This window comes from Leptosomus discolor, chromosome 3 (assembly GCF_034619465.1).
Source record: "Leptosomus discolor isolate bLepDis1 chromosome 3, bLepDis1.hap2, whole genome shotgun sequence".
NCBI classification, from domain to species: domain Eukaryota; kingdom Metazoa; phylum Chordata; class Aves; order Leptosomiformes; family Leptosomidae; genus Leptosomus; species Leptosomus discolor.
This window is the reverse complement of record NC_141393.1, coordinates 62,223,274-62,247,779: the sequence shown is the minus strand read 5'-3', so window position 1 is coordinate 62,247,779 and position 24,506 is coordinate 62,223,274. Positions and strand designations below refer to the sequence as shown.

The 24,506-nt window shown below is 45.0% G+C and overlaps 1 protein-coding gene across 1 annotated transcript; it reads right to left on the bottom strand.

Annotated features, from left to right (window-relative positions):
• Positions 1–5,152: 5,152 nt before the first annotated feature.
• On the bottom strand, positions 5,153–21,487 carry CTH (cystathionine gamma-lyase). The gene is made up of 12 exons (XM_086462199.1): positions 21,326–21,487; positions 19,692–19,773; positions 19,045–19,140; positions 15,952–16,061; positions 15,165–15,296; positions 13,138–13,195; positions 12,307–12,384; positions 11,771–11,923; positions 11,452–11,573; positions 9,607–9,659; positions 8,301–8,439; positions 5,153–5,870 (listed from the first exon to the last, which is right to left on the bottom strand). The coding sequence occupies exons 1-12, from the start codon at positions 21,485–21,487 to the stop codon at positions 5,850–5,852; spliced, it is 1,206 nt and encodes a 401-aa protein (XP_086318325.1). The 3' UTR covers positions 5,153–5,849.
• Positions 21,488–24,506: the final 3,019 nt, after the last annotated feature.

The following is a 24,506-nucleotide window of genomic DNA, read 5'->3' as shown; positions in this document are numbered from 1 at the left end:
GACCCTCGTTGGTCAGGCTCGGGGACAGCAGCGCCGATGCCATGCAAACACCAATAAATGCACGGGGAGGAAATGCAGGCAGTTACACAGGCTCCTGCTTTAACAAAGCAGGAATATAATAGGGGAAAAGCATGTTATGCAATAGAAGAAAAATTAATTTTCTTGGTTGCTTACAGAGCTAGAAACAAAGGCTGAAACCTTTGGGAAAAAAATCTTTCAATCCCCCTCCATGCTCCGATGTCCCAGGGACCCAGCCCAGGGGATGGGGATCTGTCTCCAACCCCAGCACCTGCCCAGAGCAACCTGGGTATCTGTGGAGACCAAGGTGCCCCTACCTCCGCAGCAGCTGAGCGGAGGGAAGCTCTGGGGACCCAGAGCTGGGTTTGCCCACGGCGAGGCTGGCAGGGCAAAAGCCGTGGCTCTGTTTCCATTTTACACCTGGCTTTTTAGCAAGACAGGACAGAATCATTCCTAATGGAAGACATTAGGAACAAAAATTGCATTTGTAAGTCAGCTGCTGCACACAATAGCAGATAAAAAAATTATGAAGCACTTATCAGGCTCAAACTCATTTCACTTTTACAAAGACATGCCTGCAATGGTAGGAAGCCGTATTAACACATGGGTGCATCTGCTTCACTGGAGTTAATGCCTTTGAGTCCAATAAATCCGTAAATATGCAGGATATCGAGCTGCCATTTCCCAGTTCATGCTCTGACACAGACCTACAGCAGCAGAAGATGAAGCATCTTCATATTTCTGTGTTCATGGTCAGTGGTGACAGCGAGGGCCAGTCTGCAAATCTGCAGAATGGACGAGTGCCTCCGCTGAAATGGAAAGTATGCACAGTATCGCTTGACATTTTATATATACACAAGTTTATATAATTATGACAAATAGGGGATTTCAATTGCAGCAACTTTCCTGTAAGTAAAAGCTGGAAGTTTCTAAGAACTACTCTGACTAATGTGGTACAGCTCTTGGCTGTGCTATAGCTGGAAAACAAAAAAGTCCTTCATCAAACGGTTGCAATTGCGACTGCAGCTGATAAATGCCAAAAAAAGCTTAAGTTACAGGGAATCTGAGGCTGGGAGAGAGCACGGGAGGTGCTGACTCCTGCACTCACTGCCATTTGTAACGCTGGGGCCAGGAGCCAGGCGCTGCCTCTGCACAGCACACAGAGCAGAAGTCCCAAAACCTCCCACAGAGGATGTCGCCGCTCGCCTGGTGCCACACTGCTCAGCAGCTCCTAGCATCCTCCACAGGTGATTCAGGCTGGAGACACACTCATGTTCCCTTCCCCAAATACCTTCCCTGGCTGTGGAGGGGGGTTGCGCAGCCACATCTACCTTCAGAGCAAGGTGGTCAATTGGTAGGGGAAGAGCAGCACCTCCTCTCTTTCGCAGCACATTGGATTCACAGGGCAAGGACCGGACCTCTAACACTGCACTGGATTTAGTGTGGGACTCGCCACACTTCCACTTCCCCCCGAACGCCATTAGGCCACCTCGTGGGCTGCAGTTTCTCCGAACAGACATGGTTTAATTGGTCCTATTTCTAGGCTTAGCACTACACAATTACATTCCAGGGAACAAATGCAATCTTTATTCAATACAAGTGTGATCTGGGCTTCAACATAAAAAGGAAATTCCCCTTGAAGTGTAATGCAATCTGAATCCACATCTGCAAGATCTGATCAAAGGATGAAACGCGCCCTTTTAACTTCAGAAAGAATGCAATATGTGAAACACATGATGGATCTGGAGCCGGTCCGTGAGAGGGGGCAGATGGGATGACTCCAGGAAAGTCATACAAAGAACACATATTTAGAGGAGATCTCAAAGGATTATCTTCTGTTCAGATATATAATCAGCTTGCTTTCTCCTACCATTCACTTCAACCCCTCCCCATCAGGAGGCTGTTCCTCGCAGGTCCAACACGAGGCCAGCCAGGGGTGGACAACCTTAGAGCCAACTTTAGGCCAATATTGCATTAAGAAAAATCATTGAACAATTCACTGGGAATTTAGCTGCTGGCAGTTTTGTCTGTCCTTTCCCCAAATAAACGGTATAAAGAAAATTCATGTCTGCAGAAGGCAGCAGCTGAAGAACTAGGAAACACACAATCTATTCATTTCATGGTAGCTATTCTTTTGAGAGAAACCAGACACTTGTGCCCCTCTGCAAGCAGCCAAAGACCAAGCGCTCCCACCCCTGGGGCCCATTGCACACCACAGTGGATGTACACTTAGAAAAACAAACATATCTGAGAGACTTTCTACCGATGGGCTTTCACGAGCTGCTGACCTGGTATAGCCAGTAACCCACATTTTCGGAGGAACAAGAAAAAACAACCCAAAACATTGCACACAACACCCAGCAACCTTATTGACCCTGCCAGAAGCTGCAGGGAGCGTCCTGCCTGGACAGGGGGTGGTGGCTCTGGCAAGGCCCACTGACCCAGCACAAACGCTGATCTCCCCAACCCTCAAACCTCCTCAGAGGCTCGGCCTCATGAGCGGTCCACGCACAGACAGCGGCTGTGGTTAACAGAGCGCTCAGGTTTGTGCACCAGACCTGGGAAAGCCTCAGCAGAAGGAAGCGTATCCTGATTGCAAAGCCCATTTATGTAGCAACACTTAAAGCTTGTTGACTTGATTGTAGGATGACAAATACTTCCTGAGCTGGGGAAGGCTGGAAGGGGACAGCTTGGGCCCCGATCCGCCAAAACGAGCCACACTGAGGCCACAGACCATACAGATGGCAAGACCCAGCCTGTCACGGCTGCAGATTCCTGCCCCAGGACTTGTCTGTATCAGTTTCCTGCCCCCTCGGCTGCAGTGCAGCCTCCCGGGGCTCAGCTCTCCCCTCTGCGCCCAGCCCTGAACCCAGCACAGGCACTACTGCAGCGTGGCAGCTCCTGTATTCGACATTTCGGTGAAATCTTATTTTGATATTTGTGATCTAATTTGGAAACACTGATCAAGGATATTCAGATGAATGAAGAATAATGGAAAAATTACTTCTGGTTCTTCACCTCCTGGGAGGGGATAAATGCAAGCTGCTCACCTTTTATTGCTCCACTCTGGGCAGGCGGGGAGAGGGGGTTCCCAGCCCATCACTGCCACCTAAAGGTGTCCACGCTCCCTGGGACATTCCCCTCTCCTCCTCAATTCCTCGCAGCCATATCTTCCTCTTCAGTTTATCCTTTCCAAAACTGCCATTTTCATTGCTTATTACCTCCTTGTTAGTGAAGATGCTACAAAAACTATCTGGGCTGGGAATATAGACATTAATTCAGATATTTAGTCAAAAAATGTTGTAACCACAAACAGGACAGTTTAAAAAGAGATTAACGTGGAAGAGAATATGTTTTTCACTACAGTTGGGAGTTACGAGCTCACACGATACAACCACGATGCCTCTGAGGCTCGTGACCGGTTGCCAGCTTTCTGAAAAAACAAGAGCTCTGCATTTTCATATCGCCTACCAGCCTACATCCCCTACAGCATCTTATTAATTTTGCACATGCTTTTATAATATATTCATATGCAAGTAAATAAATGAGGTGTTTGTTGGGTATGCATACCTTCATCCCAGTCTTCCCAGGATTTAATCATTCTAGACAATCAAGACTACTCTGTTTATGTGTCAATATACATAATTGTTTGCTGTTCAGAAGGCACAGTGTCTAGGCACGTCGATAGGATTGCCTTTGTACGCTGTGCTTCACACTGAAATGCAGTATTGACCCAGTATAGAAAACACAGTCCTAATTTTAATTACAACAAACAGAAGTTTGTACCGATTTAAAGCTCTGCCTGAGCTCAGACGCCGTGCTGGGCCACGGAAGGCAGGCACGGCTCTGCGGTTACCTGTTAGCAGAGGCACATGGGCACCCTCCGTGCTGGCTCCCGTTTCGGGGAGAGCACACTGACTCACCACGACAGCGGTTCAGCGTGCCCGCACCACTACTGCTGCCATGCTGCACACGGCCCCACCACTTCTGACCTGCTTGCTCGTCCCAAACCCAGGCCCCAGGATCTCACCACCACTCTCCAACCTGTCTGATCCATCAGCTGGCAGGTCTCCCCCGTCACAGCCCCTGCCCACCCTCCGGCTCAGCCGCCAGCCATGAGGATGTGCCACGCACCAGCACACATGCCAACGCAGGTAATCTGGAGCTTGTCAAGGTTTCTAAAGCTGTACTCATAATTTTATATACAAAACCTTATTTGCTGAGGTCTTTCCACAGAAACTAACACTGATGTGCTGCTCATGCTTAGAGTCAAAACCAGCCTGGGACATTACAGGAACAATATTTACCCAGGAGAAGTTAATAAAAAGCTATCTGCAGTGTTTCACTGATCTTACGGACAGGCTAACTGAGAGTGACTCAGAATAACCACTCTGAGGGCTGGATGAAATCCACTCGTTGCCATCTCATGCTCAGCCCCTGCCTTGGCTGTGCAGAAGCCCGAGGGCTTGATTCTCCTACAGCAACAGAAGACAAGTTACCCCTGCTTGGGCACCACCAGGGCTCATGGCAACTGGTAACCAGCAACTAGCAACCACCTACAGCCCCCACGTCTCAGCCACAGCCCCTCATCTCACTTGCACACGTGTTGGGGTGTTCTGTACCACCATCTTTTAATCAGCAGCTTTTAATCAGCTGGCCACTGAAAGTGTCCAAACTCACATTTTCATGTCAGCCCTCAATTTGAGAAAGAAACAAAAAGGAAAAGACACCCCCAGAAAGTCTAATTTTCACTTAGTTTGGGAAAGTGAAACGTTCTTATCAGGAAAGATCTATGTTGTCAGCCCTGTATTGAACACCTGGTAGTACTTGTGCCTCTTCTGTGGTTCTTCAGCACATTTCGGCAGCCAGGGGGAAGCAGGCAGGAGGGCTGAGGTCTGCTCCAGGTAGCTGCCCACCCCCAGCAAGCAGCACCCTGAGGCACTTGATTATCCCTTGCCTGAATTCTGCACAAGTCATTATGCATTAGAATGTACATCACTTTTCTTGACAAAAGTAAAACCATCGATGGCACCATTTTCCCACAGGAAAATTTAAACCAAGTCCAGGGTCACTTTATCATCTGATTTTGAATGTAAGCAGTATACGCAAATGTCAAAACAAGTAACACATCAGGGAAATTCAAAGCATGTTTTAATTAAAATTATTCCGATTCCAAATGTAAGTCATATCATTACCACAATTAACTTTACACGATTTTTCTTCTTTTAAAGTGAAAGAATCCTCTTTGGAAGGTTACCATTGTTTACCAGGTATTGGATTTCACTTCATTTTCAATACTCCATAAAACACCAACAGGAGAAAAAGTATTTAACGACATTTCCAACCTAATTAAAAAAAATAATCTAAGGTAAATCAACAGTTTCTAAGTTGGACTGTTGGATTAGAAGAGATGTGAGAGGCAGCAACAGAAACCAACCCTTGTGACCCAATACCCTTGCAGCACTAGCATGACAAACAAGAAACACTGATCTCCACTGAGAGAACAGGGACAATATTCCTGAGTGTGCACCGCGGCCGTGTGCATCAGACACCACTTACTTACTCCATAAATTCCAAACCCAAAGGATTACAACAGAAGCAGACCCACAGGAGAGCACAGAGTGTGTGCCACAGTGCACAGTCCATGTACAGCCATAATTCAGCAGAGGAAGTGTAACTGTACAATGAGAGAACTCCCCGGGAATTCAGCACTGGATTAAATAGATTTACATTCTCAAAAGCAAATTGAAGGAAAATAGTTAGCAATTTGGCTTTCTGTGCCACCTTCCTTAGCCATTTCGACATTCAATTTCAAGTTTCAGCTTCAGACATCAAGCCTTATGGCCTGCAAACTGCAACGAGAAAGAAAAATGAGAGGCAATTACACTATGCACCTGTATCAACCATGCACCTTTTTTTTTTCCATAAATAACATATTTTAGCATTATATTACCTTCATGCTCTGTGCTGGCACATAGAAATGCATGCAGTTACTGTTGCTAATAATATTCCCTATCAGACAAACAAACAAGAGAAAAAGAGGGACACAAAATTTCTTGTCTGTACAGCACATCAAGCTACTATACCTCTGCTACGATTGCTGCAGGACTCAAATTTGTACTTGACGCACCAATACCACCGTGTTCTCTCACAGACAAAACTATTTCAAACACCCCTATCTTTTTAATTCTTTCAGGGTACGCAGGTGCCTGCAGGGATCCAGGGGTGGCAGACGAGAACAAGGTAGTGCTGAACCTAGCTCTGCCTTGGCCATTGACTGGGAGTTGACTCAAGGTCCACCAAAGACTGTGAACTCCGTCCTTGGCATTGCAAGGACTCCTGAGGAGTCACCACTTCTGCAGAATTCCCACTCAAAGAAAACAAACAGACAAACCAACGAGAGTTACAGTGCTCCGACAGTACAAAAGTGTAAGTTGGGAGAAGGGAAGAAGGAAACTCACACAATTTTAGTGTGGTTATTTACTGAACTATTCCAACACTTGCTGAAACCCCCCTTAAGTGTGTGCCTTGCTGCAGTTCTTGGTTTGTCTCCTGCTCTTTGACCCTCTTGCCCGCCCCACAGCATGGCAGACAGCATACTGCCCTGGCAAAACATTTTCACTGCCTGGTAGCAACATGCCCAATACCTACATTTGCCTGTGTTGGAGCAACGTGTGATCGAATGGATACAGACTAAGAGTACATTTAGATTTTGTAAATCAGAGTTTTTGACTTTCCAGGAGTGAAGTTCTATATCAGGCAAACAGGATACTTGGGAACGGAACCTGAAGTCATAAAGACAGAATAACAAATTTTATGGATGGGATTGTGTGACAGTAGTTGGCGGCTCCCGAGAACAAAAACTAAGCTTGCCACAAGAACTAAAGATCTCATACACATCCTTGAGCAACGGACATCCCAAGACCTCCACAGCATTTGTAAGGACTGGCTGGCACTTTGCTCTGGCAGCAATACCTCTGGGTTCAGTCTGGTGCCCACCAGGAGCAGGAGGAAATTCTCCTTCCTCTGCCCAGCACATAATTGTGCTTATGCAGGTTGGAAGGATTTTAGTCTTCCACTGAAGCTCTGGAGAACAGACAAAATTAGGGGTTGAGGCAGAGAGCCTGGGTAGGCTTAAGGTATCTGGTTCACAGGCTTTGCTCTCACATTCAGATCTAAAGCTGTCATGAGGTTTCGCATCAAGAGGAATTCTCCTGCAAGCCCAAAGGTCAGGGACCTCCTCCCGGGAAAAAGAAAGGACCTTTCACACGACGTGATCTGCTTCCTGGGATCACCTGGGAAACTCACCTAAGTTATCTGCAATTGCAGAAACTAAAGACATTGTCAATGCCCTTGATAAGTCACAGCATGATAAATACAGCGTACAGTACGACATGGCATGTTCTGCAGAGAAATACTGGTACATCAAATGGCAAGTCTGCAGCTGCCAAAGGGGATCAATCAGACTGCGGTACCAGTTCAAAGTCAAGTGCCCATACTTCATGTGTTTCAGCTGTGACTAATCCTTTCCAGTAAAAAAAAAAAAGTGATAAAGTAGCTTGCAAAACCCCCCACTATTCCTTCTGTCACAGCATTAGTGATTCAAAGCACAGCACAAATCTGTGTAGGACGAACAGACAATACACATTTAACCAGCCGCTCCCCTGCACACATGCATGTACACACACACACACACACACACATCTACACCTCGTGTATTTTAGGTGACCTGCCTTGAGAAGAAAAGTTGCTTATGGCATCACATTAATTACCATGTGTAAAGAGCAATTTTGAGCTATTGTCTGAAATACAGAGCTTTGAGTAGGGGTGTAAGTAGCGCTTCTAAACAAAATAGTGTTACTCAAATATGGGACTTACTGTCTGGTAGAAGCTCTTTCATGAAGCTCTTTAATACATTTCAACCCTCAAACTATGACACGACAAATCCAAAGCACCCACTCAGCACTTCGATGCCTATACGAGAGGTGTCTTCAGCCTGACTTTAGCAGCAATCCCCGTCACTCGGGCACCAGGGACGGCCTGTCTGCTGTACGGGAACCCGGAGCAACTCAAATTGTGACTGACAAGGATTGCAAACCTTGATGCATGCAGAAACCCAACAACAACAGCTTCATAACCACATGCACTCTCCAAGGCACGCTGATGAGTAGTTTAAAAATGAAGTGTGGCAAGAATTACCAGGAGACAGTTCAGTGAAAAGGCAGAGGACTAGAGGGGAAATTATTTTTAGAGTGGCAGCACTAAGGTAGCAACCCACTTACCGCAGCTTTCAGAGCTTGATCTACGTCTTCCAGTAAATCTTCTTCATCTTCCAAACCAACTGATAGGCGAATTAATGTATCACTGATTCCAAGAACTTCTCTATCTTCTTTAGGCACTGAAGAGTGAGTCATGATGGCCCTGGAGGAAAAAAAATGGCCTTTTTTCTAAGAAGTTTTTACTTTTATTGGTAAAGACAAAACAAATTGTTTTCTTGCCAGCATCCCCTGAAATTCCATGAAGATTTTGGACCTTTTGTGCCAGTTAACCCACAGAAGAAAAGAGATCCTGTCATCAGTTACTGTAAATTACATGAACTGCAGACAAGTAGCTGCCAGCATTTCAGTAAAGCATTTCCAAGCTACAGATGAACAAGGAGTAGATACTTAACAATCTGGAACTGAAAAAGGAGAAAATCCTATTCCTCTTCCTTCCAGATTAAAAAAAGAGTATGTAAAGCTCTGCTTTAAGCATATGGAGAAACAGCTATAGAACGCAGTCTCCAGTATGAAATCTCCTGACTTTTTTTGGTTTTTAAACTTCTCGTTTCTCAGATCACTTGTCAGACTGAACCCACTTACAGTGCAGAGTTTATCCTCTGCAGCTATGGAAGATACAGGTAAGAAGCTACTTCCCCCATATGCTCAGTCACCAACATCCACCAATTCACAATTATCTTTCAACTGCTTGAGTGTTTTGAGATTTGCTGTTATTCTAAAATGAGCAACTGAAGTGATGTAGCATAAGTTTAGTCATAACTTTCCATGTAGCTTTTTGAAAAGCAAACTGGATTTAAGTAAAATAATCTAATTCCATAAAAATCCTATTTTTAGCCTTTTAACCTAGACAGGGGCAACTAAGCATTACCAAAATCCCAGCAGAATTCACCTGACACGCAGAGCGATGCTGTTCGGTGTAGCATACTGAACGTGCCCTCTTGTGCAAGCAGGCAGAACGGCAGGCCTCTTCCCTCACCAGCGTGACCAAATCTGCTCAATACTACTTATTCAAACACAGGCTGATTTCTGGGATTTGTTATCACAGCAACACACTGCAGCTCAGGCTCCCAGTCAAAACAAGGAAGCGTGTAAACGCTTTCATCGTTGCATTCTTACATTCACAACTGTCACGCTCCTTTCTGGAGCAGCCCCTGGGTTTTCTGCTACGCAACGTACTATCCTCGAATCTCAGTGACATGCAAACTATCTTACCTTTGTGTACTAGAAAAATTTTGTAACTCCCATAAAAATAGATCAGAAAGTTTTTTGTTACTCTGCAGCAGTACTTTTAAGATGAAAAATGACTTACGGATGCTCTGCTAGGCTTTCATATCCTCCCAGACTCTCAGCCAGAGTAAATACCTACAGGAAAAAAATAAACAGAAGTTAAAAGAAGTGTAAGTTTATGAACACTTAGAAGTAGACAGTTAAGGAAAAAGGAAAGTTTAGTGGTTTGTTTGGGGCTTTTTTCTAATTTTTTTCTAGAACAACTTTTCTATTATGAAAGGTATTAGTTACAGTTAGGTGAAAAAGTGTACATTTAGCAGGTAAGAGCTACTAAGATTTGGAGTAGACTTGTTCTAAAAAGGCTCTGAAGAGCAAAATTGAAATTAAAATATGCCCATGTTGAGCAAATACAACTCAGGAGCAGTTGCTACAATGCAATGCATGGGCAGCAATGGCAGAAGTGCAGAAGGGAAAACACACAACACGAGGGAACGGGTTCTGCCTGGGCACCACCAGTCTTCGTTCTGTTCACAGGAAGGATAGAGCAGGCTGCCTGAACAAAGCAAGACTCGGATCTCAAAAATTTCAGTTACGGTTTACATGATTATATCCTATCCTTACATACTGTTCTTTCCGCATCACTCGTCGCTGTTCACATTTAACACCGATGCTTTTCTGACTGGCAAAGAGCCCAGACATTTAAGATTCTTCCCATAAGGCTGAACAGATTTTCTTCCACTCCTTGGGTCTGATGGTTAGTTTAGTACTTTGAAAACCAGCCTAAATTTCTCAGTGCCTAACAGGACTAGTGTTTGTGAAGCACCGACTGTCAGGTAAGGAGTTTTTAGCACTGCTCTTTGAATTGTGGACATCTATGCCTGGATGATGAAAAGGCTCTCTAGAGAGCCAGCTGTGCTCAAACAGTGATTCACGATGTGCCTGCTGCGAATGCACTTACTGCCCTCAACATTGCTTTGCAGCCCCAGTTGCTCATACTGACTTTTTTTCCTCTTTAAAAAAAAAAACCAAACACACACAACTAAACCTACCAACTAAAGAATCCTCTTCTCAGCCTGGTTTAGGGAAATGGCTTTACTTTTGTACAAACTGATGGTTAGCCAAGGGCTGAAGTGAACATACCCATAATGGGCTACTTCTGGAATGTATTCTCTGGTGCTTTTTGTCAAAGCTGGTATATCTCCTGTGCCAGGATTAAACGCTCTCTCTCATGTAAAAGGATGTTTTGTGGGAAAATCGTATTTTTAGTAAATTCATTTTCAGTTGATGACATTAGCTGGCAAGTGAGTAAGACAGGGGGAGAAGGAAGTTGTAATTTACCTTCAGTCAACTATTACTGATTTGTTTTTCCAAGAAGAAACCAGCAAAAAGAGCAGGATGAAAATTAACCAGAGATCAAGACTAGCAAACACATTAAGGAGTACAGGCAGAATTAATACATTGCAAAAGTAAAACCCTGTAGTTTAGGCAAAATAAACAACTATTCTCGGAACTGAGGGACTTCCTCTTTCCTACATGATTCATGTAATTTCTCTATGGGTTTTTCTCCTGAGGAGCACTTGGAAATATTACAACAGTATTACACCAGCCACAGCTTCTCCGCTTTCAAATACTACAGGTATTTTTGCAAAAGGCTGGCATGCAGGCCTTTTATTAGAAGCAATGCCTGGGCTAACCTGGCTATACTACACCCTACTGCATAAACAAGTACTTCAAATGAGCTGAGGCATCCTCTTCCTTCTCATTAGCCTCCCACTTACAAATAATCTATCATTTAGTTACACCCAAAAGACTTTAGGAGCTTTGCAAGTACAGAGAAAGGCTCTCCCCACCCGAAGAAAAACCACATCCTTCCATTATCCCCCTCAGAAGGACAGGCTCAAGTCCTTTTAAGGCAGCATGTATTTACCTTTAAATTCTTGAGAAAGGTAGCAGCATGTTCGAGACTTCCTTTAATGTAAAAGCTCACCATCCCAGGACAGCCAGTACACTGCCGCTTGACCAACTCATGCTGAGGGTGTGAAGGCAAGCCTGGAATTTGTAGAAGTTGCTTTTAAGTTAATTACCATCACTTCAAAGGGTAAAGCAGCTCAATCTCAGCTATGTAGAAACAGCCCATTGCCGAGGTGGACACCTAACCCAGAGTCACCAGACAGGAAGGGAGCACAAACGACACGTAGAATGACAGTACTCAAACCCAGCACTGCTCTGAAGTCTTGCCAGCCTACCTGGGAAAATTACTTTCTCCACCCGGGAATCTGACTCAAGAAATCGAGCAACAGCCAATGCGTTGCGGAAATGTTGCTTCATTCGGATTTCTAGCGTCTTCAAGCCACGATTGCACAGGTAACAGTCAAAGGGAGAGGGAACAGCTCCAAGAGCTACAAAAATTGAAACAAAATTCCACATAATACAATTTATTTTTTTTTTTTTTAGTAAAACTAGTCTTAATTTCCAAAATTTCTAAAGTTAGAACACGACAAGCGGAAAGACATCTGATGCAATCTGTCTTCATCTCACATACACAGAAAGCAAATTAATGAGCTGAATTAACAAGCTGAAGACTCAAGGATTCAATTTATTAGACATAATACACCTTTATTCTTTCTGTTGTAGACAGAGGGCAGACAGAACACTGTACAGAAATTTATTCATTACAATTAAGAGCCACTTAAATTGCTAAAATCAATCTATATTAGAAAATTCTGCATTAGGCATATCCTCCGATGTGTAAATGAGTTTAAAAAACCCCAGATGTACTTACAGTTTTGTAAGAACTTGAGCCTTTCATAGAGATCATCACAGTTTAGTGAAACAAGTCCCATTACAACATCACTATGCCCTAAAAATGCAAGATGACAAGAAGAGAATCAGCCACTCCATCTGCTCCAGGGTTCTGCCACAAACACCCATTTTCTCTGTCTCTGTGCTAACACAATCCCACTTTTGCAGGACGCTGGGTTCTTTCTCATTGCTACACCGTCCTTCTCGTGCAGCACATGAATCATAAGGCAGATTTCAGCTTTTTCCAAAGCTCTGGTCAGCAGCGGGCCCACAGCCCCTTCCCAAGCCCACTACCGCTAACTGCCAGCAAGCAGGACACTGCACACGAATCAGGCTGCCACTGTCTTAGCAAGAGTGAACGCCTGCCAGAAAACCTCCACTTCTATCCACGCCACCAGGGACGTGCGGTTACAGCACTGCTACAGTCACGTCGGCTCCAAGTCTGGGCTGTTTGGGAAACCACATGGCAAACATGCCTTTGGACAGGCTCCACCACAGCCATACGAAACCTCCTTTGTATCTTAATATGATTTCTGGCAGCTACCTTCTACTGAAGCCACTTGCTTTGTTGTAATCAAATTAAAGCCAACATGGCTATAAACACCTCTAGGTCTGTTACTTGAAGTCAAGTCAATATTCTTTCTCCCAGGCATAGTTTAGGAGCTAGGAAGACTAATGGTGTATTCAATGGTCTATCGCCTTTAATGGCCCATCTAAGAATAACTGGCAGACACACTGGCTTTTGTGAACTGCTGGCAGTCACAACGGCTTTCAAACAGCAGCCCGAGCAGTGCTGAGCTCACACACCTACCGTTCATGTACTTGGTTGCAGAATACATACAAATATCGGCCCCCAGAGACAAAGGACGCTGAAATGAAACAAAAATAATAGGTCCAATTAAAGCTTGTGTGCACTGTAGCTCACTTCAAGCTATCCAAAAAGGCTGTGATCCAACACAGAGAACAATAGGTGGAGAAATTTATTTAAAAAAAAGAAAAAAAAAAAATCACAAAAACTTAACACCTTAAACACAAAACCTGAGAATGAAGACAGATAGAGTATGTGACAAACACAACCGTACAGGAACACACTCCCAATTCAAGATAAGCACAACAAAAAGAACCCACAATAAAATGTGATTTAAAAGCACTGGTCTAATTCCCACCAGCTTCAGGGAGAGGAGGGATTGAATACATGTAACATACAGCCTGTTCATATTTGTGAAAAAAAAAAAAGTTCCGTTTCTTGGCTGAGGCAGGGAAAAGTAAGTCGTATCTACTCTAAAGCTTATTTCCTTTGAAAATGAAGACTTCAACACAGTCTGCAAAGCAAAAGAATTGCCTTATTTTCTGGATAACAGTTTTGGTGCCACCACACCAAAAAAACAACTAAAAACCTGAAGAAAGTGCAAAGGGCTTTGTTCGCCCGGGCGCTCTTCCCTAACTTCCCAGCTTTCTTCCCCAGAAGCCTTTTCATGGTGAGCCAAACTGAGATGTTGACGGGCAAGAAATAATGAACAATGCGTTTTTTTAATCAGTCACTCAGTAAAGGACTTTGCACATAATATAAACATATTATAAGGACTGAGGAGTATCAATATGTTAAAAGGTAACAAAGATAACAAAGCAAGCAGGTTTAAGAATAAAAGACTGCTGCTGGCAGACTAAACACGGAGGCCTATTCAAGGAATAATGGGCATTTCCAATGTACAGCCAGGAGAACGGCAGCATAAACACCACTGCCTTTTACAGTCAATATTGCTATATAAATCACTAAAATGATGATCATCTTAGTACAGAGTATCAGGAGCAGCCTGGAGGGGTTTAACTCTAGTAAGCACAATAGGACACGTCTTTAATCATTACAACTGACTTTCTCTTAGCACCAGGCCAATAAAAGACACATTAACTAGCTCATATACCCAGACGCTCCCTTTTCTTCTTTCATACACACTGCAGGGGGGAAAGCACCAACTCTTTGGTATGTACAAGACAAACTCAAGTGCTGCTTTAGCTAAGCATTAACACTTTCTGTAAAGCTCTCTTAATTTATAAAGGTCTCAGTACCCTTAACAAAAACAAAGGCACCTTGCCTTTTGTACTCAAACAAAGTTTTATTTTAGACCCAAAACACAAGGGATTAGCTTGGTCTCCTGGCAAAAATACATGAATATTTCTAGCCCATGTTAAGATGAACAAACCTTCAAAGTTTATTATTCCGCAGCATTTTTAGACCTTAAGAAATTGTCTTCACTTCATGTATTCTAGTTATAAAAGTAGAAAAGTTATGCCAATGTTTGAGATCAAAACTACAAACTTCTAAGCCACATATTCACCAAAATACTGAAGAAAAAGGTAACTTGAATGTCTCAAAGAAAGACTTAAAGTTTGCTTGTTTTAACTTTCTTTCACTACCTTTTTCAGAATATCAAGTGGTTCAGAAGATCATAAACGGCATATACAAAAGAAGTGGTAAAAAAGGCCAAAGTTAGAAAACAGGACACTGTTTAACAGGCCTGTTATGATTTCCATCAGTGAGAACTAAAAATGGTGACTTTTGAATGACAGAGAAGCCATTCTCCCAATGGCTTACCTGACTGTCTTGATTCAGTGTGTTTACTCGACTGCTGAGCTATATTGGTTTTGCTGGTATTATACTGGTACATGGCTAGCTATAGAATACCTTGCATACCATCTTCACTAATGTAAACTGCAGCAGCACAGGGGTTGTATTTGGAAACAGAACAGGTAATTTTACAATACATAGGTCAAAACTTGGTGGTCCTTCCAGTTTAAAAATGTATCTTCAAATACACTGTAAACGAACAAAGAGCTTACCTGAAAATAGGCAGACATAAAAGTGTTGTCTACCACCAGAAGAACATCTTTATGCTTATGCACAACATCTGCACAGGCCTGAATGTCAATGACCTTCAGCGTGGGGTTTGTGGGCGTTTCAATCCAAACGAGCTGCAGTAATTGAACAACACAAAACATCAGTTTAGAGATTTTACAATGCCAGTGACGATACACGTGTAAGTCTCAGTGCTTTTAAACATTAACTCGTCGAGCGCCAGCTTCCCATGGCTGTTTGCAGAGTGGAAATGAGAAAGCGTCCCTGCTGAAGAAAGGCAAGGTTTCTTGGGAGAGGTAATATTCTCCATGAAACCACCTGATACATGGGAAGAACATCAAAGCTTTTGAAAACATAAGTGCATCACATCTGAAGATGGCCTGACATAGCCAGGAGAAAGTCCTTATGCCCAAAAGTCCGTAAACCTTTTCCAGCTGAATTATTGTCCCCTAGAGCAGGGAATTATCTGCTCCAGTGCCTCAGAACACCACCTCCTCCTCCTCCGACCTTGGTCCCTCTGCTGTTTCTTACCTTTTCCCTCCTCCTCTCTCTCCCTCCAGTGTCTTTTGCCCTTCTTAAAATGTTTTCAGTAGAGAAAGCACGTGGTTTGCAGTGGGGATGTGTTGAAGCCAGCTGTGCCCCAACCTGTCCCTGTAGAGGCCAACCCTGTAGCCCCCTCTGCTTGACACATACACCCAATGCCACAAGAGCAAGAATAAAATTATTTAACAATGTTAAGCAAGTAGGTTCAGCAATTTATCTCTCCCCTACCTTGGTCTCTGGTGTAATTGCAGCTTCCAGGCATTCCTTTTTTGTGCAGTCAACAAAAACTACATTCAAACCCATTTTCATGGCTACTTTCCTGAAGTATCTGTTTGTGCCTAAAAAAAAACCCAAACAAAACCAAATCAAACAAAACAAAAAAGTCAGAGACACAAAACTAAAAAACTCCCTTAACTTTCCTTCACTAATCTCGAGTCGCTTGTACGCACACATGGAAAACCAGGAGGGCACAGTTTTATGCTGTACGCCATAAATGGCACACTAGTATTTTTTTATTTCTAAAGAGTTTAAAGATTGTTGTAGTTTTAAACGTTATGGAAAAACAATAATGAGAATATGGAATCAGAGTGATTTATGGAGTACTTTCAATTAGTAGCTGTTTGGGGTGGTTTTAATCAGAAAAATCAAAGACCCCTTTTAGTTTGCCTGCTTCTAACTTTTCCTCCAGCCCTTTGCCATGCACAAGCTAGCAGCTCCAGTTTTTATATCCTCTTTCCCCTGCCCCACTTTTAATATCTTTTTTCCACCACATCTTTTCAAACTCTTTTTTCTATTTAATAAGCTTAATTGTGAATCTGGGAGAAGAAGAATTAGGGGAAGACTCCAGCTACTGTGTTTCTTGTCATTCCATTAAACAAACACATAGCAAGGAACATTAAAAAAAAGTGATTCTTTCCTTCCTTTCCATCTTTGAAGCCTTTTGCTGGAAAGTTTAAGAGAAGAAACCAGGAGCAGTGAGTTGATCACTAAACGCACAACACACTGACTATCTGGCAACACTGCCTGGATTAAAAATTAATTCATTAGATCTTTCTGCCAAGGTTATTCAACATTTACTCTCTTATGCAGAACAGCAGTTTGTCATCTAGCCACAAAGTCATAGTACTAGCAGGGTATGAACGCAGTGTGCCAAATGCTACGCCTGAATCATTTTAGTTGTTTTTAAGGAAACACTTATTTCCACAATAAGCTATATATTATATTCTCTCTTGTGCTGCAAGAAGTTTATTCAAGCATGAGGAATTTTCACATAGGCTGTCAACTCTACAAATACAAACCACAGAAAAGCTACTTTATAGTCTTCTTGCATACCTTTAATAATAGCACACTACAAAAAGCCTTAGATGGAAATGAGAGGTTACACTGAAAGTAGCCCTTTTAGGAAGTTACAGCAAAGGCTCAGAATTCGAGGTACTAACTACCTACAGCTCCTACTCATGCCTCCCAAAACTCAGGGTCTCAAACACATCCCAGAAAATACACTTTCCAGCACTACCCAAGAGCTTTTCACTTTCATTACTGTTTCTCTGACAACCTTGAATACCGCAGACTCAGTTGAGTTAGCAAGTGCAGTACTGCGTTCTTGTCCAACCGGGCTTTTTACAAAAAACGCATTAATAGTTTACCAAAGCTCATGTATCCTTGAGGAAGCAGGGACACATGCCAGCACTCAGTGCCCAGCAACTCAAAGGTTGCTTTTACAGGGCTGAATGATGAAAGGCTGCACAGGGCATGCGTGGTGGAGGAGTAAACCCTGCATGACAAAAAGGAGTCAGTGCAGGCAACAGCGAGGAAGAGGATGACAAAGAACCAGGATGCAGCATGCAAGAACGAGAGCAGGAAAGACAGCAGGAAAGATGGCTAGGACAGCCCAGAGAGCGCAGCCTAGGAGAAAAGCAAGCAGGGACTTAGGGGACAAGGAGCCCCTCATATCCAAGGGAAGAGTGAGGGGCTGAATGCATACTGGCCACAGCAGCCAGTGGCAGATCTGCAGATGTACCATGGCAGAGTTCACACCCCAAGACGAGTAAGGCTGTCTGTTGGTCTCTACAACAAAGTATGAAAAAAATTCAGGGAAGAAGCAATGAAATTCATTTCTGCAGAAACCACCGCAGGCTGAGGCTTTATCGAGCAGGTGAACTGGTTTTGCCTGAAAAATACACCTATGGGCCCTTCTGAAGTGAGGAAATGATAAAATGCTTTGGAAATTTTTTGAATTACTTCGATTTACTGAGTTCTGCAGTTGGAAGGCTGTGTGGAAATTTTTTGAATTACTTCGATTTACTGAGTTCTGCGGTTGGAAGGCCGTGAACTAAGGGAGCAGTCAGTAGGGATTGCTGCTGTCTTCACTCAGCTTGCCTCCAGATGTTCTTTGGAGAAGAGCTGTCTGGCATGACATTAAAAGCAAATGCGTATATTTATATTTGATGTGCACAAGCACAGAGAACTGACTGGCAAACAGTAATCACTGTTGGAAATGGCAAAGGTGATTACTCTTGCTAAAAGGTTTTCCAGCTATCACTTGGGAAAACACTACCTGCTGCTGGCCTCTCTAACCTTCCTTTGAAAACAAAGCAGATTTGATCTCTTTGTGCCCAGGCCTTGAAGCAGACAGAGGGGAACAAGGTTTGCTAATCAGCAAAACGCGGGAGTCGGGTTCTGAGGACACTGATTGTCACATGGCACCCTGGTAGACGTTCTTACTAGGGGCTTTTGGGTGGCATCAACCTTTCAAAGGACTCTAGCAGAGGTGGACACATTCTGTTACTGAGGAGTTTCCTGGAAGAATGGATAAAAAGATCCAAACTATGGAAGACCAACACCTAGCAGTGGGCTGCAGCAGCATTGAGGCATTCAGAAGACACGGACATAACAGATGCAAGTTGTGCTTTCAGACAAGATGACATAATCGTTGTCTGAAACAGACAAAACGCTGTTTGGTAAAGGGTCAAACCTAGAAATACCAGAAGGTGGAAAGCTCTGCTACACTGGACTGCAGAGGGTCCTGCTCTGCAAACAAATCTGTGCAAGGCTAGGATGTTGCTATTTTCCCCTCATTCAAGCACATCTTATTAGTTAGCTATACTTTTTTAAACCTCCGTGTTGTGCCACAATTTTCCACTGTTTGAAGCTCTAACACCAAAAATCAGACAAGAGTGTTCTGTGTTCTCAGGAAGTGAAAAGGCTTTAAAGAAAAGTAAGGTCCTATGTGGGAAATTCAGAAAGTTCATGAGAATCACAAAGAGGTACATTTAATCCTTTGCACAACAAAGATTAAAACCACTCTTGTGCTTTACATACCTCCATAGACATCATCCATGCAGATAATCGTATCGCCTGCCTTTAACAGGTGAGTAATATTCAAAGTAGCAGCTAAGCCAGAAGCATAAGCTAAACCTAAAACAGAAAAGAGTAAGTGGCTGACAGGCTGCGTTTTAATGCGATACAACCTCATTAAACTTGCCTTCGCTTTCCTCACTTTGCTTTTAAAGGGAACCTGTTCTGTCACTCTCGGTTACGCTATCTCACTCGTTAAGTGGATTCATAACAGCAGCAGCCTGGTTTTACACAGAGTGGAACCCAGGACGAACATAGTAATGCAGTCTGGTAACAGCTGCTGCCCGGCTTCCGCTCCCCACTGCGCTCGGTGCTGCTGCACAGGGGCAGATTCAGTTTAGCTTAGGCATCAAGTGCAGCCAGAGGAGGCACTACAGAAAGCCCAGTACTTGAGCTGGACTTTCCTGAATAATGGAACTTTCCTGTTGGACTCTTCTCACACCACAAAGCAGCTCGTACCCATAACCAGCAGTCAAGAGGCAGCAAACGCCTTGCTGCAATACAGCTGCTGTTGACAACTCTGCGTCCTTGCTCCCCAAGTTATGCCTACTGCAGCCAGTCAGGAGACACACAGGCTGACATCTTGCTTGAGGAACCTATTAATTACTTACAATACTTAGCTCCATCTAGCGCTGCCACAGCCTTCTCCAGGCAATTCCGGGTAGGGTTTCCACTCCGGCTGTAGTCATAACCCTATTGTGAATGCAAGAAACAAACATAAGAGAGAGGACTGAGAAAGTGTTGTACAGTAATAGTCCTAGATTCCTTAAAAAGCCCTCACACTCAACACTGAGGTTACACGTCCACCTCCTCCAAGAACAGCAGGCTGGTTTGCTGGCTACGTCAAGCTGCTGTACACAACATCCCACTGGGCATCCCCAACCTAAGGGATGCACTGGGGGTAGTACCATACTGCTAGTCACCTTCTCCTACTTCTTCCTAGATACCCATCTCAGGCATTGGGCTGACACAGTCCACTCTTACTTTATCAGGAAGAATGTGTCCCATCTCCATGATGCTCTGCTTGAAAGATGCAATAGGGCACCAGCCAGTACCAACCTCTACCCATCAAAAGTTCTTGAAAGCTCAAAGGTTCCCCTGGCATGCAATCAGACCAAGTTCCACATTTCAGTGCAACAGCTTTTATGTGAGTATTGAAAAAATTTAATGAGAAAAAAATACTCATGCATGCACAGATGCACTTGTTAGAGACAACCTGGCTAACCATCCTGGTATCTGCGTACTTTCAGGAATTCTGTTTAATGACAACTTCATCATATTCAGGAATCTGGCAGACCACTCTCACAGAGCTTCCGGCAAGAACGCGGCCACTCTATCATCAGTACGTGAATACAGCAGCGTGCGACTCCTTCTTCTGTGGTCTTCTTCATCACAGCTACCTACTTACAAGCATTCACAATTTTAGTCTGTGTAAGTGACTTCGTGTGGAATCAAAGACCACAAGGCAAATTCCTATTGCCCAGCCAGCACAGCGTGACGTTCAGGCCTCAGGTTTGGAACAAATACTGATTAATGTGCCATTTTCCTCATACATGCACAGTAGCCATCAGAAACTTCATAATGCTTCCAATACTTTCTACAATACATCCACAAAATACTTATGCAATATTCAATTGGTCTGGAAAGACAACTGACGCACCCTCTTATACAATCTGTGTAAATGAGAAAATGTATTCTGCCTGGGCCCGGCGACAAAGGAAAGTGTCAGGAAACCACGTAGACTTCAAGTAAGTCCCCTGGCTGCATGCAAACTGCCCGGCCAAGGCCTAAACCTCACCTGGACCAGCAGCCTCCTGCATCCAACACCCGTGCAGGCAGCAGAGCGCAGGGGCACTGGGTGCCCCCTTCATGCGGCTTTCACACTGAAAACCACCCGAAATGTGCCTTCCAGCCCACCCTGGCAGGAACCAGCTCTTCCAGTGGGAAAAAGACCTTTGGAGGGGGCATTCAGGACCTAGCATAAGGGAAAATATTCCCACGACCTGTAAACGCAAAGCCTCCCTTCCCCTTCCGTTCCCAGGGCCTGTCGTCTCCCCGGACGCCCCGGCCGGCCATCACCGCCCACGGCAGCCCGCCGGGCCGGGCCATGGGCCCTCGCGGCGTCCCCAGCTGCACCCTCAGATCCTGTTCGAGCGCGACGTCTTTGACCTCAGAGCCCCCCCGCGGCGCGGACCAGGCCGGTGGCGACAATCCCGTCTCGGGACCCGCCGTCGGCCGCGCTCACCGTGTGCTGCCCGGGGGCCTGCTGCTTGAAGGTGGTGGAGAGGGAGAGGGGCGGCACCAGGGCGGCCGAGCGCCACTGCTCGGGCTCCTGCCCGACGTGGATGGCCTGCGTAGCGAAGTGCGCGAAAGGCGGCAGGAAGCCCCGCGCCCCGCCGCGCTCCATGGCCTCGCTCTAACTACCGCCGCCGCCGCCGCCGCCGCCACAGGAACCGCCACCGGCGCGGGCGGGGCTTCGCCGCCGCCCCCCATTGGCTGGGGCGGGGCGGGGCGGGGCCGGGTAGCGCCCGCGCCGCAAGGCGGGGAGCGGCGTGCCGCAGCGGGACCTCTCGCCCGCGGGGGGGCGCTGCCGAAGCTCAGCTGGGGCGGAGGGGGCCGGTCTGCGGCCTGCCCAGCGCCCCGGTGCCGGCGGCGGTAACGGCAGCGCTGTGCCAGCCCACGGACCGCCGGCAGGGGCCGCGGGCAGGGCGGGCGGTGAGTCGGCGTGGCTCAGGCCCTGAGAGCACAAGTTGCTGCCAGAAGCGGCCGCCCGAAGCCTCGGTTGCAGGCGGAACGCCAAATGGCGGGAAGGCGTTCGCCCCGCCGGGCACCGGCAAGGTGTGGGCGGGTCGGTGAGCCCACCGAGCGATCTCCAGGAACGGCTTCCTCCCGTCGCCGTGCCAGAGGCTGTCAGCCCGACGTGTACTGGGCCCGCGGGCCCTGCGAGGTCGCCCAACCCCAGGGGAGCCGGGTGGGGTTGTCACCAAAGTCGGGAATAAACCCCTGAACGCCGATGGAGTACCAAAAGGCAGGCGTTCTTTTACTGCGGCGTCGGGTGCGATTTCAGTGACAGTTAAGAGACCTCCTAGCCCTCGCACCGTCTTCTCGTACGCTGTGGGCTGAGTTTGAAACGATTTTATACCATTTGCAGGTAAATATAGAGCAAAACTGATCTCAGTGGAAGAAATATGCTGATGATTCTCCAGTATGTTTTTCAGCCTCAGCACATAGTAGAAACCTGAAATTTAGGACAGAGGAATTTAAAATCCCGTGGTGACAAATGTTTCCCGTGGGCCTGTGGGAAATGCCTAAATAAATCCCATTGGCAAAGCTTTGCTTTGAACCCGCCATGCTGTCAGGGCACCAAGTCACAAAGTTTCAGGTGGCCAGTGAATCTTAGGCGGCATCATAAATACTCTGTTTTCTTTTTGTAGTAATTTGTATTATGAGATTCAGGATAGTCAAGCTGGTACAAAGGGGAAGATGGAATTACTTCCTGGTCATACAAAATGTCTTCCTCTACCTTAAGTTCCACGTTACGGCTATCCAGGCAGTAAACACTAGTCTTTTGTGGCTATTTCTGGAGGACGTTGCCCTGTCCATAAGTAACTGTACAGGTGCTACTGCTCTTCACGGACACAGCTCCTCACCCCGATATCCCACAACCAGCTGCTGAAGCACTTCACTGACTAAGTACAAAAGGGAACTCTACAGGTGCTGGTCCTATGGATTAGTCTGAGCAACCTGAGTAAACAGCTTGTGGTTTTTTTTCTTTTTAATAAGGAGATACAAAAATTTAGGAAGTGCTTCGAGACAGCACCAGCTGAAAAGAAAATTAATACTTCCACTTGAATGGAAGCCAGTAAGGCAACAATGTCTTACAATTTCTTACCTGCTTTTTCTTGTTAAGTTTAATTTCCTGAATTCCTTCTGAATGCCTGGGAAAAGCAGAAGTTAATTTCTCCAGAGCTGGCAAATTCCATTCACTGTCCTCCAGAACCTCATTTGTTTTTGTTTTGCCTTGTGGAAGTAAGGGAAAAAAGCACTTCTCTATACTCGGGTGCTTTCAGTATTCTATTAGGTACTCTTCCTAAGTTTAAATGTCCCTGTTAGATGTACAGCCAGAGTAAATGCAGGTGCGCACTGACAGTGTATAATTTTCATTTACTGCCTACCTCTGGGTTTTGTACAAATTCAGTCTTTTATTCCTCTCTCGTTTTTGACCTATTCATTTATATACTACAAAAGTTGGCAACCTTCCTGGAGGAATACACCCATGAGAAATTACTCCTCAATTATTTGTTTCCTACTTGAGAATTCCCTAAGTGCTGTTTCCAAAGACTCACTGCCCAGAAAATGTAAAAATGCAGTTCCACACTGCCACAATATCTGCTCCTGCTACTTTTATCTCAATTGCCTAGTGCTTGGAAGAGAGCAATTGACGTAATTTCAGAAGATGGAGAATATAAACAAGGCAAAGTTCTGTTGTTAGGTGGTAAAAAAAACACCAAACATTCTCAAGAGGTTATAGGTGTACAATAATTACGCAGCACATCCCCAGCATGGGAGGACATCTGGATTCACTACAAACACCAGTTTTTCCAGAGCAGTTCCCATTAGTAATGCGTTTGGTATATTTCTGGATTGAATAAGGGACTCCATAATAAGCTGGTAAACAGTGACTTCATGCCTCTGTCTCCTGTAAGCTGGCCTCCAGTAATTCAAAATGCAACGCAAAGCTTCCAGCATCAGCTAAAACCTGAGCTAGCACACCTCCTCCACAAGACTAGCCAGGCACCGCACGTGTTTCCAGCATGGCACCGGGGCAGACAGCCTCCTGCGCAGCACTGGAGAATGGACAAGAGACGTCGGAGTTGATAACAGTGTCAAACTCTTTGCAAAGGGGTTTTCATTTTCTCTAAAAACAGGAAGAGATGGAAAAATCTTGTCAGACCAATGGGTGTGTAGAGCAAAGGCGCCTTTTTTTTTTTTTTTTCCCAAGAATTATTTAAGATTCCGTATTAGAATTGCCAATAGCTGCGCAGGAAGCAGCTGTGCTGTCACTCTGAAGACAGCAGGCACAGAACTCGTATTTCATAGCTCCCATCTCTGCCTAGAATTCTTCTTAGCCACTTAGTATGAGAGGAGATGATGCAAATTGGGTAAAGAAAGAGGTCACCCAGAAAGACAGTTCTTTTGTCACAGCAGATCTAATCTCCCTGACAACTTGCAGGTTCTTTCCCCTGGAAGCATTACTCAAAAAGCCACTTTGCCTGGAATTTGACACATTATCATTTTTTAAATGATTCATTCCACTCCTGTAAGTAGACACTTGCAGACTAGCACTAAAGAAGGAGCTCCTGCGGGGAAATCTGGAAGCTCTGGACCTAACACAGTTACTTTATAAGAGGATAATGCATCCACAA